Source organism: Mauremys reevesii, linkage group 2 (assembly GCF_016161935.1).
Source record: "Mauremys reevesii isolate NIE-2019 linkage group 2, ASM1616193v1, whole genome shotgun sequence".
NCBI lineage: Eukaryota > Metazoa > Chordata > Testudines > Geoemydidae > Mauremys > Mauremys reevesii.
The window spans coordinates 36579081-36595498 of record NC_052624.1 but is presented as its reverse complement, the minus strand read 5'-3'; the positions used below and the strand labels follow the sequence as shown (position 1 = coordinate 36595498).

General features: G+C 48.6%; 1 protein-coding gene across 2 annotated transcripts in view; it reads right to left on the bottom strand.

The window, feature by feature from the left end:
- The window catches only part of DNAJC1 (DnaJ heat shock protein family (Hsp40) member C1), a 205289-nt gene extending 193960 nt beyond the window's left edge, over positions 1 to 11329 (bottom strand). Inside the window, exon 1 of one of the 2 annotated variants that reach the window (XM_039527418.1) lies at positions 11090 to 11329. In XM_039527418.1, the coding sequence (XP_039383352.1) occupies positions 11090 to 11248 (159 nt within the window). In that variant the 5' untranslated portion in view covers positions 11249 to 11329. The remainder of the gene's footprint in view (positions 1 to 11089) is intronic. The other variant, XM_039527419.1, reaches the window with a different exon arrangement.
- Between the last annotated feature and the right edge of the window lie 5089 nt (positions 11330 to 16418).

The following is a 16418-nucleotide window of genomic DNA, read 5'->3' as shown; positions in this document are numbered from 1 at the left end:
TGAATTTCATCCTATTTACTTCAGACCATTTCTCCAGTTTGTCCAGATCATTTTGAATTTTAATCCTATCCTCCAAAGCACTTGCAATCTCTCTCAGCTTGGTATCGTCCGCAAACTTTATAAGTGTATTTTCTATGCCATTATCAAAATCATTGATGAAGATATTGAAGAGAAATGGACCCAGAACCGATTCCTGCAGGACCCCACTCGTTATGCCAATCCAACATGACTGTGAACCACTGATAACTACTCTCTGGGAATGATTTTTCAACCAGTTATGCATCCACCTTATAGTAGCTCCATGTTGATTGCATTTCCCTAGTTTGTTTATGAGAAGGTCATGCGAGACAGTATCAAAAGCCTTACTAACGTCAAGATAAACCACATCTACCGCTTCCCCCCTATCCACAAGGCATGTTACCCTGTCAAAGAAAGCTATTAGGTTGGTTTGACACGATTTGTTCTTGACAAATACATGCTGTTATTTATCAACTTATTATCTTCTGGGTGTTTGCAAACTGATTGCTTAATTCATAGAATCAGATTACTAGGGTTGGAAGGGACCTCAAGAGGTCATCTAGTCCAATCCCCTGCTCAAAGCAGGACCAATCCCCAACCAAATCCCCAAATGGCCCCTCAAGGATTGAACTCACAACTCTGGGTTTAAGCCGCCAATGCTCAAACTACTGAGCTATCCCTCCCCCCATTATTTGCTGCATTATCTTTTCGACTACAGAAGTTAAGCTGACTAGTCTGAGATTCCCCAGGTTGTCCTTATTTCCCTTTTTATAGATGGGCACTATATTTGCCCTTTTCCAGTCTTCTGGAACGTCTCCCGTCCGCCACAACTTCTCAAAGATAATTGCTAATGGCTTAGATATCTCCTGTCAGCTCCTTGAGTATTCTAGGATGCATTTCATCAGGCCCTGGTGATCTGAAGACATCTAACTTGTCCAAGTAATTTTTGACTTGTTCTTTCCCTATTTTAGACTTTGATCCTACCTCATTTTCACTGGCATTCACTATGTTAGACATCCAATCGCCACCAATCTTCTTGGTGAAAACCGAAACAAAGAAGTCATTAAGCACCTCAGCCATTTCCACATTTTCTGTTATTGTCTTTCCCCCCTCATTGAGTAATGGGCCTACTCTGTCCTTGCTCTTCCTCTTGCTTCTAATATATTTGTAGAATGTATTCTTATTTCCTTTTATGTCCCTAGCTAGTTTGATCTCGTTTTGTGTCTTTTGTATAAACACAAATACTTCGGGATCCATTCAAAAGCATCTCGTGCTCCAGATTTGACTGGTGGTCCACCTATTGACTACCCTGCTTTAGAGGCAAGGTGTGCTCCTAGCAAGAGGAAGTGGTTTAAGGAGCAAACCAATTCAAATATGATGTTTACCTTCCACTTAACAGAATAATATGTCAAGATAGATATCTGCATGTTACAATTTTAACTAAATAATCATTTCACTTAAAGTATTAGCGAAGACATACATGACTATAGTTCTGCTTTGCTGAAGATTTCATAACAGATTTCTGAGTCCTAGGCCTTTCCTTCATAGTGCAAGACTAAGATCTGAGGGAGTTCTATTAATGAATTGTGATGCCTGAGGGCAACAGTAAAGGGGTAGTGCAAGAGGCAGACCCCCCCTCTAACCATTGCATGTCATCCCTTTCTCCCCTCCAAATATCCCAGCCAGTTTTCTCAGTTGCACGTGAGGTAAAGCTTCGTTATTACAGACAATTCAAAATGACTAATAAATGTGCGCCAAAGAAAGATAAACAAGTTGAGAGCACTGACACACCTTAAAAGTTGATCCCTCCTGTTCCAAAGGGAGATGGTAAGAGAATCCTGTCTGAACTATAGATTATATCAACTGCTAAGATTCTCACTGCTAGAGTGCAAGAAGCTCAAAGGATGTCCTCTGAATCAGACAAGGCTGCAACACAGCCAATGCTAACACTGAGAATAAGAAACTACAAAGTGGACTAATATCTGAATATGCTTAAGAGGTATGTTCAAGGTGCCCAGGGTTCTGAATAATTCCCAGTGACTTCATACGACTTACTATGACCATCTGCCTGGGCCAGCACAGGGCTATTAGGATCACTGAACCCATCTGAGTTGTACCGTGACTCCATCAGTCCCTCTGGTAGGGAGAGACATACAAGAGCCATCTTTCTCAGTGGCTAGAAAAGGCACCATTTGCTAATGTGGATGTTTCTGGGTACGGTAAGCAGAAGACTGATAGCTTCTAAATTCAAGTGAGTTGAAGAGTTTCCCTCCCCATGGCACCCAATATAAGAGACTCTAATCTGCCAACTCCCTGATGCAGAGACTTCACGTAAGAATGTATCATGGATAAATACAGGCTGTGCCACATACCTGGATGGGAAGGGGAACACAGCTGCAACTAGGAATGTCTTATGGAGGAGATCCCACTCCTATGGTTGTCAGACTTTCCAAAACATGAAGTGCAACTCAATGCTGCCCTGCTTATTTATGTAAAATGTTAGTCCAATTGTCTATCTGTACTGGAATTAGCATTTGGAATATACCAGGGTCTCTGAAGGTCCTTAGTGCATACAGGATCACCCTTACTTTGGAAACATTTGTACAACCTGTTCCTGGAGTGTCCAAGCTCTCTGGAAAGGACATAATTCTGTATAAGCCTCCCTCCCCAGCTTGAACATTTCTGGATCAATACATTCTTAATTATAATTTTTCCATGTACTGCCATGAAATAAATGAGTCAGAAGGTCATTAGTTACCTGGATGCAATGAACATGCACTGCAGTTATCTCAAGTAGAGATGTGCCAGGGTACTATGACTATAGTTGGGGCCATGGGACTCAACATCCATAGAATAATCAGAACAGTCATTTGCTGGTTCATTCTTATTCTTTCTATCAGATGGGTGATATCTTAGATCATGTCTTAGGAGTAAATTCAAAGACTTCCTGCCCTATGTACCGCAATTGTCTGCAAAGGACAAGCTGGGAATGAATGGTTTATCAAACCCTAGCAGCTCTTAACACCTCAAAGATGAAGTGGATGGATCTTTTGACACCCCTCCAGAATAACATCTTTAATCAGTCAATTGTCCAATAGAGCAACATGCATTTGTGCAGGTGGGCCACAACGACCACTGAGCACTTCTTGAAAACAAGAAGACAGCCCCCAAAACAAGACCCAAAATTGGCAACACTGATCTCCTCTGAGATACTTCTGATGTTTGGAAGGTACCATACGTGCAGAGTACATAATCAGTACCCTCCCTCTAGGAGGATCATGAAGGGTCCCTAGGTGACAGTCTTGACTTTTTGTTCACCAAATATCAATTCTGTTTCCCCAGAGATTCATTACAGTCCAGAGTCACCCTCTGTTTTAAATATCAGGAAATATCGGGGGGAGGGGGGAAGGAACCTCACTCTTTCACCCAGTGACCCAACATCAGGGGGTCTCTTTGCCAAGAGGGACTGGATTTCCTGAAACAGCTTCCAACTTTGAAGAGACTGACAGCATCATCTGGAAGTACTTCAGAAAACACTGATTTTGTAGCCTCGCTAATTACTGCAAAGGACCAATGTGACCATAAGAAAAAGGCCCCAAAGTCTGACTCTAACATGGAGGCCCTACTAGACTACTGGTAATGGTAAACTGGTTAGACACTCGAACCCTTGGGATCCATCATCAGTTTTTGGTATTGTGCAGGCAAACCCCTCATGTGAGGGGTTTGAGCTCCCATTAAGCCAGCAGTCAATATGAATTCTGACTTACAAAAAAAGGAGCCTTCTCCTTCCTTTCCTTGGGAAATCACCATGAGGGGAAAGATATAGGCTGGTTTCCTTCTGACCATGTCCTCCTTCACCTCCGAGCTCTCAAGAAGATATATCCTTCCTTAATGCTTTTTCTTGACTGATTTCAAGACAGACCCCCCTGCACCAGCTGCTCCAAAATCAAGTGAGAGGACGCAGCCCATTTATTAGTTTGGGGAAGGGGGGGTTGAGGTTTCTAGTTCAGGTATCTCAACTATGGCCCTTGTAGATTCCTGAACCAGTTTTAAATCTACAGGAGCTGTCCTAGACAGTTACTGCTAGAATTGAGGAAAGTAACCCTGCTGAGTCATCATCTTGGTACTCCTCTGTAGTGGAGACGTATTTGCCATCATAAGAGTGCTCTTGCGCATCCAAGTTAAAAAACAGCCCTTTTCACTGCGACTTCCACCCCAATCAGCTGCAATTACCCTATATACTCGTTTATAAGCCAAATTTTTTTAGTAAAAAAGGGAAGCACCAGAGAAGGGGGTCAGCTTATGAACAGGTGTAGAGAGGGAGAGGTGAGACACAGCCCCCCCCCCCACAACAGAGGGAGGAAGGAGAGGCAGCACAGCCAGCAGAGACAGAAGGGAAGAGATGGGGGAATATGCTGCAGCCGTGCCGCCCGGTCTGGCCCGCTGGAGCAGGCTGTGGCCACGCTGCTCAGCCTGATGGAGCAGCTCCAGCCAGGCCAGAGACATCCTCCCCTGGCCCTCCCCAGATAAGGTGGGAAGGGATGGGATGGGGAGAGTGTGGGGGTCCCAGGCTAGGGGTGGGGTCATGTGGGGGGTGGTCACAGGGGTTACTCCCATGACTCCCAGCTTCTCCCCCCTTCCCCCCACCCCCAAATGTCCCCACTAGTTGCTGCCCTGGCCTGTCAGGGTAAACAGCTGGCACGCCAGGACACTTTGCTTACTGAGGTTTACCTCTGTGCCTGCAGACCCTCAAGGTAAACAAACCATCTCGGCCCACCAGCGGCTTATCCTGATGCTGACTCCTGAATTATAGGGTCAGCTTATGAATGGGTTATAAAAAATTTCCATTTTTACTTATCCATCTTGGGGCGGTCGGCTTATAATAGAGTATATATGGTATTTAGGTAATGCAGTCACCTGGAGTGTCTGCTTCAGAAAACAGCAACAAAGGTTTTACGCTGAGATCATACAAAAAGAGAGCCTAAAAGCCAATACTGTGGCCCTTTTGACAGTCATGCAGAGGACCAGAAGCGAACCTATGAGGTCACTGAATATCTACTGGTAACTTGAATTACTACTTCCCTCTCCACTTAAAACAGAAAATCCAGAGACTTCAGTGCAGCACTATGAGTCAGAGGCTTTGTTAGGGACACAGCAGGCAAGCTGCTGATACCTTTTGCATCTGTCTCTTCTGTGGAGCTCAGCACTGACTTCAGGTGTGGAACCTCAACTGTAGCAAGGAGCCAATGCCTAGCAAAGCCTTTGGCTTTGAAAGATTATGCTAGAGACTTTGATAGGGAAACTGCTTAGCTGAGCTCAGCAAAAGGGAGAGGGGAAGAGAAGAGATATGGGATCTAAATATACACAGGCAATGCCAGCACACAGTCCCTGCATTCAGTTATCTGCACCAACTCCAGGTCCCAGAGTTCACCCATCAAAGCATTCTGGGTTGCCCTCATGCCGGAAGTCTCCCTGAGCTATGGTGCCTGAAGGTGGTCTTGGAGATGCTCCCCATGATTCTTCAGTGCAGAAGGTGACACATACAGGATAGTTTGGCACCCCCAGTACATTATGGTCAACATACATGGTTGTCTGTCTCACATCTTTCCTCAGTGCTGTGGCCTTGTACAAAATGAAGGGAAAATCACCTCTCAGGATGTATGGGGAAAAAAATTCACCTTTGAATAAAGTGATTGCAGAGCCCTGAGCACCTTGTCCTCATGAAACTCGCAGTACGTCTGCTGCATAGAAAGGACCACCAGCAACAACACTTGCCTGGAGGATACGATGTCTATCAGGAAGCAAGTCTTGATGGACAAATGCTGAGGCTGACATCAATGATTCAAAGAGATGGTTTGTCAGGTCCCATTTGGGAAAGAGGTCTGATTGCTGACTTTGCTAACCAGACTGCCCTAATGAATCTGGCTACCTGGGGGTTCTCTGCCAGCAAACCTGCGGAGCCTGCAAACATCTCGCTATTAAGGGCAGACACCTGACTGGCAATGCTGCTGGATTAGAAACTTTTGTCGAAACCCTTCTTGGAGAAAATCCAAGACAACTGGAATTCCTGGATTTCTAGGATTTAGCACTATCTGCAGAACCTGTCCAGAGAGAGGAGCATGCTTTCAAAGTTGATGCTTTTCTAGAAGAAAGAAGTATCCTGACGACTCTGGAGGAAAGACCCAACGATATTAGCACTTCTTTTTCAATAGCTAGTTTATTAAATGCAACCAGAAAATAGAAAATCCTGCCCCCAGCTTCAGTTCTGGGTGGAGAACTATGCTGTTTTTGTCAAAAAGAGGATTTGGGAATTACAGGATTCCCTCAAGGCATTCCTCCCAAGCACCTGCTGTCTCTTGGTTAGTATTTCTGAGAGGTTTGAAGGCCAGTCTATACTCTCTCAAAAGCATGCTGTGGTGTCAGGAGGGAATGTTTAGATTTTGCGGCATTGTCCATCACTATCTTGGCTAGCTTCTCTCCAAAAAACAGGGTTCTTGTAAATATGGCGGAGCACAGCACCCGCTTCAAGTAGCTATCCACCTTCCAGGCATGGTAGCTGGTGACTGAGCTGGAGACCGTGGCTTTAGCTGAGAATCTTATCACGTTCCTCGAGGCATCAGTTGGAGTCAGTTGCTTTGGGGAGCAGGGGATCCCTCATGCCTGTCTGACTCATGGCCCTGTGACTTAACAAGAGTCAGGTACAGAAGGTTGTGTGCAGGCTGGGTACAACTCACTGTCTGCCAAGTCTGGGAGGATAATCTCACAGATCAAGCACCATTTGGCTTTCATTCAGTGTGTTTTAGGCTGCTCTGCCATACCTGGAAGGTGCAGAGGAACAAGAAGGGAGGCCCTGCAGCAGGGGCTCCAGAGGATTCAAACACCCAGTTGAAAAACTGGCCCAGGAAGCTGAGGGGGAAATCACTGCTCACCACTGCCCCAGATTTTGACCCAAAAAAACCCCCAGGCAGAGGAGGAGGCAGGAGCACTAAAACCACTGTCCACATGCTGACACAGAGGCAGAGAAACTGGCCATGAGCGGGAGTAGAGAGGAAATGGCCACAGCAGCAGCTCTAAACAGTTGATCTGACTCCATGAGCTGCAAAGTGCAAAGAGCAGCCCAGACCTCAAGAACTGAGGGAGTCAGTGGGCTGCAGAAATAGACATCTTGATGTTATTAGCTACAGTAGTTAACAGTGTTTCAGCACCGGCTCCTCAATGTAAGGTTTGCTTGCCCAGTTTTGAGACACACTATTGTCATCTTTACCTGTGGTATCAATTGGCTGAGAAGAATACATTACATGTATGTTTTACTTACGTCTAGATGCCACCAGCCTACACTGCAATATTCAAACTCATGCCTCACATTCTCTAGAGGCAGAAACAAGAGAACTGTCGTACTGAAGCAGTTCAGCAATCCATCTAATTCACATCCTGTAATACTTGAAAGAGTAAAGAGAACTAGTTTAATTTTTACTGGTTAAAGTAAATAAGTTGCATCTCAGTGAACTCCTTGCAGATCTGAGTCTTCAGCTGACAATAAGAATGGGAGGATATTATGCTAAATTGAGAGACTTTAAATGTCTAATTGAAATGAAAAAAAAGTTTCCCAGCCCCATAGGGATCAACTTTAAGCTCTGGCTTAAAATTCATTCCGCGAAGACAGCATCTCCCTCCCTAACAGTGACTGTGAAAATTGAACAGCAGATCTGCTATGTAGTATGGTGTTGAATAATACTTTCATTTCCAGGTACTAGACCCTGGGATTTTGTGTTTAATTAGCCCAGAGAGCGAGACAAAAGGAATGACAGCCTCAGGGTCCAGCAAGCTACCAGTTACAATTGCAGCTGCTACTTTCCCCATACCACCATTACCCCTCCTTCCCAAAGAGCATCTCTACACATGGCATGTAGTTCTTCTCCCCCTCATATAGGCTGCACAGTATTTCACTTGCCTGACCAAAGGTGTCCCAAATGCGCCTTACATTTGAATTATTCTCCCCACATACGTAAGAGAGACACCAGAAGAGCCTGTGTGAAAAAATGATTTACCCAAGATCACATGGCAGATCTCTGGATAGCTAAGCCGGTGCCTTAACCAGAAGACCATTCCTCCTGCTAAGAGCCTGTGTGAAATCACCAGAGAATCTGTACCAGCAGCAGTGACTGGTCACCAAAACCGACAGGTGAAGGAAGGGGAGGTAGGGAACAAAGGACAAGGTGCCCAGTGGGAAGCAGCACGGGGTGACACAGCACAAAACAGATGGAGCTTCTGGATTGGGTAGGGGGAGGGACATGGTCTGAAGCTAGTGGGCAGAAAGTGGCATCGAGGGAGCGAGGGGCATAAAGTTTGGGAACAGGGGAGAAGAGGCAACCTGGACATGGGGGCTGGGGGGGAAAGTGGGCAGGAGAAGACATGAGATTTAAAAGACTTGGCAAATGCCCAGGGATGTAGGTGGTGAGGGAGTGAACTTGAGGTGAAGGTGCTGAGTTGGGGGGAGACCAGGAACTACACCTAGAGTGACTGGGAAGCATGGCATGAAAATGGTTGGGGTAGGAGAGCAAGAGCCATGCCCAAGCTGCAGTGCAATGTTAACATGAAGTGAAGGTGCTGGACAGACATCAGAAACCAAGGCTGGGAGACAGGGATGAAGGAGCTGAGGGGAAGAGACCAGGAACAATACCCAGGGTGCATACAGAGGAGGATGGAGGTGCATGAGATGAAGAGCAAAGGGGTCCAGGAGCCATAGCTGGGAGGAGGTCTAGTATATGATGCAAAAGATCTTCGGGAACAGAAAGACCAGCAGCCCTACCTAGGATGTGGGAGGAGGGGAAGCAAAGGGTGAAGAAGCTGGGTGGCCAGACTTTATTCAAAGATATGCAGGAGTAAACATAGGGTTAAGGGGTTTGCAGGATGTATGGAGAAAAGGGAGGGGGACCAGCAATGACATTCTGGGTGTGCGCATGGGGGGATGGGATGAAGGCGCCTGGAGTGACTAGCAGTGCACGGAGAGGGGATGGAGGAGATGGAGTGAAGGAAACAAGGAGACCAGGAGCATGGCCATGATGTGCAAGAGGGTGGCACAGAATAAAAGTAGGGGAGAGTGGTAGTCATGCCGCCCACAATGTAGAGGTGGGAAGGGTGAAGGAGTCATGCTTTGAATGTACATGGGATGTGGGAGCCAGGAGGGAACCAGGAGAGCCAATGTGGGTGTAGATGAGCTGAAAGAAGAGGGGACCCAGGGCATTTGTGGCAGAAGGCTTAAAGAGCTGGGGGGCTGCAGTCGTGCCCAGTACATGGGAGGCTGGGGCGTGAAGAAGCTGGTCAGTGAGAACCTGAGAGCATGCCCAGGACATACACATGTGTGGGGAGAGAGGTGTGCAGGAGCTGCTTGGGGGGTGAGGATCCATGTCCATGGTTGTGTTTGAGGGAGAGATGGAGTGAAGGGGCTGGGAGACCAGAGTTATGTCCCAGATGTATCCGGGGAAGAGGAGGAAAGAGCCAGTGGCGACAGCAAATATGCTCAAGGTGCGTGAGGAGGACGGGGAGCAAGAGCCATGACTTGGGAGCTACATGTCTGAAGAGGGATTGAAGAAGCTGGGGGTGCAGGAACCAGGCCGGGGGCATGTGTACGGGGAGGAGGTGAAGGAGCTGGGAGGGGCAGTAGCTATGCCCAGAATGTGGAAGGAGGAAATTAAGGTACTGATGGGGGTGGGGGGTTGGTGGCAGGTGCAGTGCCCTGTGTGTGTTGGGAGTTGGGTGGAGAGAGTGAAGGAGCTGGAGGAAGGACAGCCAGGGCCAGGGTGGGGAAGAGAGTGTGAAGGAACTTGTGAGGGAGCATGGCTAGGCTGTGCATGGGGCAGGAAAAGCATAGTGGAGAGAGAGACTGAGGCAAGGACAGCACAGCTAAGGGGAAGGAGGTCAGGCCTGGGGGGCAGGGACAACACAGCTGGGGAGATATGGACCCATGGGGGGGGGGGGCAAGGAAAGCACAACTGGGGGGGTGAGGACGGGCAGGGACAGCACAGCTGGGGGGCAGATCAGGCCCCAGGGGAACAGAGATAGCAGAGCTGGGAGGGGGCAGGGACAACACATCTGGAGGGGGAGAACCCGGGGGCCAGGAACAGCACAGCTGGGAGGCAGATCAGGCCCTAGCAGGAATAGGGATAGCAGAGCTGGGGCGCAGATCAGGCCCGGGGGCAGGGACAGCACAGCTGGGGCGCAGATCAGGCCCGGGGGCAGGAACAGCACAGCAGGGGCGCAGATCAGGCCCGGGGCAGGGACAGCACAGCTGGGGGGCAGATCAGGCCCGGGGCAGGGACAGCACAGCTGGGGCAGATCAGGCCCGGGGGCAGGGACAGCACAGCTGGGGGCAGATCAGGCCCGGGGGCAGGGACAGCACAGCGGGGGCAGATCAGGCCCCGGGGCAGATCAGGCCCGGGGCAGGGACAGCACAGCGGGGCAGATCAGGCCCCGGGGGCAGGGACAGCACAGCGGGGCAGATCAGGCCCCGGGGGCAGGGACAGCACAGCGGGGGCAGATCAGGCCCCGGGGGCAGGGACAGCACAGCGGGGCAGATCAGGCCCCGGGGGCAGGGACAGCACAGCGGGGGCAGATCAGGCCCCGGGGGCAGGGACAGCACAGCGGGGCAGATCAGGCCCCGGGGGCAGGGACAGCACAGCGGGGGGGGCGGCAGATCAGGCCCGGGGCAGGGACAGCACAGCGGGGGCAGATCAGGCCCCGGGGGCAGGGACAGCACAGCGGGGGCAGATCAGGACCCGGGGGCGGGGGCCGGGACAGCACAGCTGGGGTGAGGACCCGGGGCAGGACAGCACAGTTGGGGGTGAGGACCCGGGGGCCAGGACAGCACAGTTGGGGGTGAGGACCCGGGGGCGGGAGGCAGGGACAGCACAGCTGGGGGGCAGATCAGGACCCGGGGGCGGGGGCCGGGACAGCATAGCTGGGGGTGAGGACCCGGGGGGGGGGGCCGGGATAGCACAGCTGGGGGGTGAGGACCCGGGGGGTGCAGCCCCACGGGCGCAGGGGGCAGCCGGCTGCCTGGCCAGTCGCTCACCTGCGGCAGCCCCAGGAAGCCGTAGAAGTTTTGCGGCACCTCCTCCACCAGGTCGAAAAGCTCCAGGTCGCCGCTGTCCCAGGCGCGGGCGAGCGGCAGCAGCAGCGCGAGAAGCAGCAATAGCGCGCGGAGCCGCCGCGCAGGGCACGGGCGGCCCATGGCAGCCGGCGGCAAGACGCGGACGTGGCCCCTTCCCAGGTCACTCACGCTCCAGCGGCGGCTCCGCACTGAGTGAAGGGGGGAGGAGGCAGGCGCCGCTCCTCCCGCTGCGACTCCCACGGGGAAGGGGCGTGGCTTGCAGCCCGGCCAATCAGCGCCGCTGGCCGCCGTGACCTCAGCTCTCCTAGCAACCGCGGGAGGCTGTGTCTGGAAGCCTTGGCGGAATGAGCTTCGAGAGCGGGGAAGGGGCTCGCTCCAGCGTGGCTGCTGCTGCCGCCGCTTCCCCCTCGGGGGGCGGCCGCTGTGCTGCCACCTACGCGGGGCTTGGCTGAGGGGGGATCCCCCAGCAGGGCCCCCGGCCCTCTGAGCTGTCCGGCGCCCTCCTCCCCCCGAGCCCTGCACGACCGCGGCGGTGACGCTGCCTGAGTGGGCGGGAGCCTGACTGACGGCGGCGCATCTCCATCTTCCCCCAGCACAGGCCTTGGTTCAGTTCCTGCCCCAGCGCCCGCACGGGACCCGTGCAGGGTACCCAGGCTTTTGCGTGGGGGCAGCTGTGGGGCCGCAGCACAGAGGCCTTAGATGGAGGGAAGGGGGTTTGCCATCGCCGTAGGTAACCCATCTCCCCACAGAGGGGAGATCGCCGAGGTCTACAGACAGAAGAATTCTTCCAGCTACCTAGACCTAGCCCTGGGTTAGGGCGACTTGACTACAGCCTGCTGTGATTTTCACGACCCTGAGCACATAGCTAGGGCAATCTCATTTTTAAAAGTAAACCAGGCCCAGCTAGACTACCTAGTCATCCCCCTCCTCACAACCAGGGTTGGGCAAACTACGGACTGGGTGCCGCATGCAGCCCTCCAAATGTTTTAATCCGACCCTTGAGTTCCCACCAGGGAGCGGGGTCTGGAGCTTGCCCCACTCTGTGTGGCTCTCAGAAGTAGCAGCATGTTATCCCTCCAGCTCCTATGCATAGGAGCAGCCAGAGGGTTCCACACTGCCCCCGTCCCAAGAGCCACCCCAGCAGCTCCCATTGGCCAGGAACTGCAGCCAATGGGAGCTGCAGGCCGGGTAGCAGCAGAGCTACCTGGCCGTGCCTCTGCTTACAAGCCAGAGGGGGGACATGCTGCTGCTTCTGGGAGCTACTTGAGATAGATGCCGCCTGAGTCTGCACTCCTGACTTCCTCCTGTGCCCCAACCCCCTGCCCTGATCCCCCTTCTGTCCTCTGAACCCCTCGGTCCCAGCCCAAAGTATCCTCCTGCATCCCCAACCCCTCATTATCAGCCCCACCCCAGAGCCCACACCTGAAACCAGAGCCCTCACCACCCCTCCCCCTGCTCTACCCCCTGCCTTAGCCTGGAGACCCCTCTTGCACCCAGAACTCCTCATTTCTGGCCCCATCCCAGAGCCTGCAGCTGGCGCCCTCACCCTCTCCCACAGCCCAATCCCCAATTTCATGAGCATTCATGGCCTGCCATACAATTTCCATACCCAGATATGGCCCTCAGGCCAAAAAATTTGCCCACCCCTGGGTTACACCTACCTCTTCCTTTGCTCCCAGCTTTGAACTGGTCGAGTGCTTTTCCCCATATGGAAATGCACCCAAAGACCCTTAACTCTGCCCTGCTGTGACAGCAGGATAGAGGAGAAAAACGTATTTTAAAAGTGTATTTAAAAAATCAGCTAAATCTAATTTGGGACCACAAATACTAAAATATCAATCATATGACTAGTGCATGGTATCACTACAGGGCAACGTTAAATTTTCTGAGAAACTTATTATGAATAATTACGTGGCAAAATTACCATTAACTTCTGCCTCTTCCCCCGCCCCCTGCAAAAAATTCTTAATGTTGTCTATGCACAAGATTTCAGCAAGTTACAACTAGTGAGCAAAGTTTGTGTGAGTGCAATTATGGAGTATTTTTACCTTTAAATGTTTGAATTTAACTATTAATTCCTTGGGTATATAGTTTTTGTTTTGGTATTACGACATCCTTGTAAAGTATTTTACTTTTCATTACTGATATGTACTCTCAATCTTAACTCCATTTTAACAATTTTTACCTGGGAATTTCTTTGTTTACATTAAATATGTCATACATGAACACTAAACAAGAACCTCAAATAAAATGTTATATGATATTTCTAATTATTTAAAGATATGAAGCAATTAGCTATTTTCTTAATTTTAACTTTTATGGACAGGCTCTTCGGTACATTGTGGGTACTTTAGCTCAGGAATACCACAAAACAATCGGTGTATGCATGCCAGGTAATTGGTTTTTAGAGATGTTTTGTTTTGCCAGAGCAGTTTAAAACAGTTGGAGAATACAACACAGTTTCCTCTTCCTTCCAGTTCTTCAAATCCCTTGCCTCTTGCATCTCCTACATTCCCCCTTCTTCTTGCAACCCCCTACATTCTTAGTTGCCAACTCCTGTGATTTTTATCATGAGCTTGTTGGTGTTTTTTCATAAAGGTCCAGCTACTGGGAGCAAGAGATTTTCATGCCATCTCAGCTTTCATTTTAAAAAACCCAAAACAATAACAAACATTTCTAGCTCTCAGGGTTGTTTACAAAAGCTTGAAAATGTGAAGCAAGTGAATCCTAAAGACTCCAAAATCAGAAGGCAAATAAGAACTCCTACGTTTATTTTTAACCCAATCTCACTTTAGAAGGCTTCTGGTTGGCAATATTTCATTCCTCCACATGAGCATACCTCAAGTTCTCCCTCCCTTCTGCACCCTGCTTCAGTCTTCTGTGTGTATGCACACATGTATACATACACACACACAAGTTTATCCCTCCTAACTAAACAAATAAGCCAGTATGGAAATATTGGAAAGATATTAATGGTCATTTTGTCATGAAGAATTGCTTGCTTTCAAAATTGCTACCATCTCCCACTACTCCTTCTAGGAATGAAGCCACAGCTGCCTTCAGAAAAGAGAGAAGGAGATGAGACACCTAGATCCATTGAAAACAATGAAAGAGATACCTTTCTCAAAATGGCCACCAATGGAAGGCAGCTGTGGCTTCAGTCCTACTGAGAATAATAGGAAATGGTAGCCATTTTGAAAGAGGACAGTTCTTTGTGGAATTCTCTGCAGTAAACCATGGTATCCTTCAGCTGAAGAAAGAATGTTGAGTTATGAAGGATAACAGGAAAAAGTTACCATTAATCCTAAAATCTATATATTCAAAAATAGCCTATGCACCAGATTTCAGTAAGTTTTAACAACATGGAAAATTTGAAGGGTCTGTGTTATTCTGTTACTGAGATTACTTGGGCCAAAAAAGTCCAATACCGGTGGCTAAATTTCTTAAAGACCTATTTTTTATTTCTAAACTAATTAACAGATTTACTTGTAAATTCTCATAAAATTCATTTCGTACTCAGAGTAATTGATGAATTTTGGGAAGGGTAGGCTGTATTTACTATATATATGCAAAGCCTTGGTTTAAATGCAAAATTCAACTCAACCTTAACTGTGGAGTTGCTGTTTGCACATCTATAACAATAACTTATTCTCCCTGCCTCTCTCCTGTCTCAATTTCCTGAATTTTTTCTCCTTGAGACTTTGAGTCCTTTTCCTTCCCGACCCCAAATATGGCGATCAGTTAAACCCTGAGCATGTGGGCAAGACTCACCAGCCAGCACCCAGGAAAGAATTCTCTGTAGTAACTCAGATCCCAACCCATCTAACATCCCATCACAGACCACTGGGCATACTTACCTGCTGATAATCAAAGATCAATTGCCAAATTAATTGCCAAAATTAGGCTATCCCATCATACCATCCCCTCCATAAATTTATCAAGCTTAGTCTTAAAGCCAGATATGTCTTTTGCCCCCACTACTCCCCTTGGAAGGCTGTTCCAGAACTTCACTCCTCTAATGGTTAGAAACCTTCGTCTTGTGTGTGGCATGACTCTGAACAATGATGCTATGAAACCTTCAGAAATGATTCAACACCTTAAAACCAAACATCCAAATTTAAAAGAAAATCCAGTGGAATTCTTCCAACAGAAGCAAAATGAAGTGAAGAGGCAAAAGAAACTACTGCACATTGCCATAACATCAAATGAAGGTATGTTAAAAGTATAATATCTGCTGTCTCTATGCATAGCTGAATGCAAATCACCCTTTACAGTTGGTGAAGAACTAATAATGCCGTCAGTAATAGATGCCTGTCACGAAGTCTTGGGTGAGGCAACTGCCAAAAAAGTGAGTAACATTCCACTGTCAAGTGATACTGTCTCACTGATATTGCAGAAGATATCGACGCTCAGTTGATAGAAAGGGTGAGAACATCAAGCTGGTTTGCAATTCAGTTAAATGAGTCAACGGACATTTCTAATACAGCGGTTCTTATTGTTTATGTGCACTATGCCTACGAAGGCACATTTCATGAAGATCTACTCTGCCAGAAAACGCAACAGGTGCTGGAATCTTCCGGGTCATAAATGAGTATGTGACAAGACATGGACGTCAGTGGGACTGCTGCATTGGAATTTGCACTGATGGAGTAGCCGCAATGACAGGCAGACATTCGGGTGTAGTGGCGAGAGTGATGGAAGTTATACTGACTGCTCTGGCAACACACTGCTTTATTCATCAAGAGGTCTGGGCAGCCAAGAAATTGTCTCCAGAGCTTAATGATGTCCTTATTAAGTTGTTAAAATTGTGAATTTGTGAAAGCAAATGGACTCAATTCTCATATCTTGGCTACAATGTATGAAGAAATGGGGTCCAAACACCATCGCTTATGCTTACACATAGAAGTGTGGTGGTTATCCCATTGCAAAGTATTAAACTGAGTATATGAACTGTGACATGAACCTGAAGCCTTTCTGTCTCAAAAGAAGTCTCTTTTGGCAGCATACTTTCAGGATTTACAATGGCTCACCAAATTTACATATTTGACAGATATATTTGATCACTTCAATCAGCTCAATCTCTCTATGCAGGGATGTACGTCAGGAGTCTTTGTATTGGCTGACAAGATCACAGCCTTTAAAAAAAGCTAAAAATCTAGAAAGAGAGAATCAGGCACAACTGTTAAGACATGTTCCCATTTTTTGCAGTTCTTGTTATTGATGACAGTAAATGGTGATACCAGTCAGCTCTGTGTTTTTGGGGAACCAGGGCACAATATCTGACCTGTCT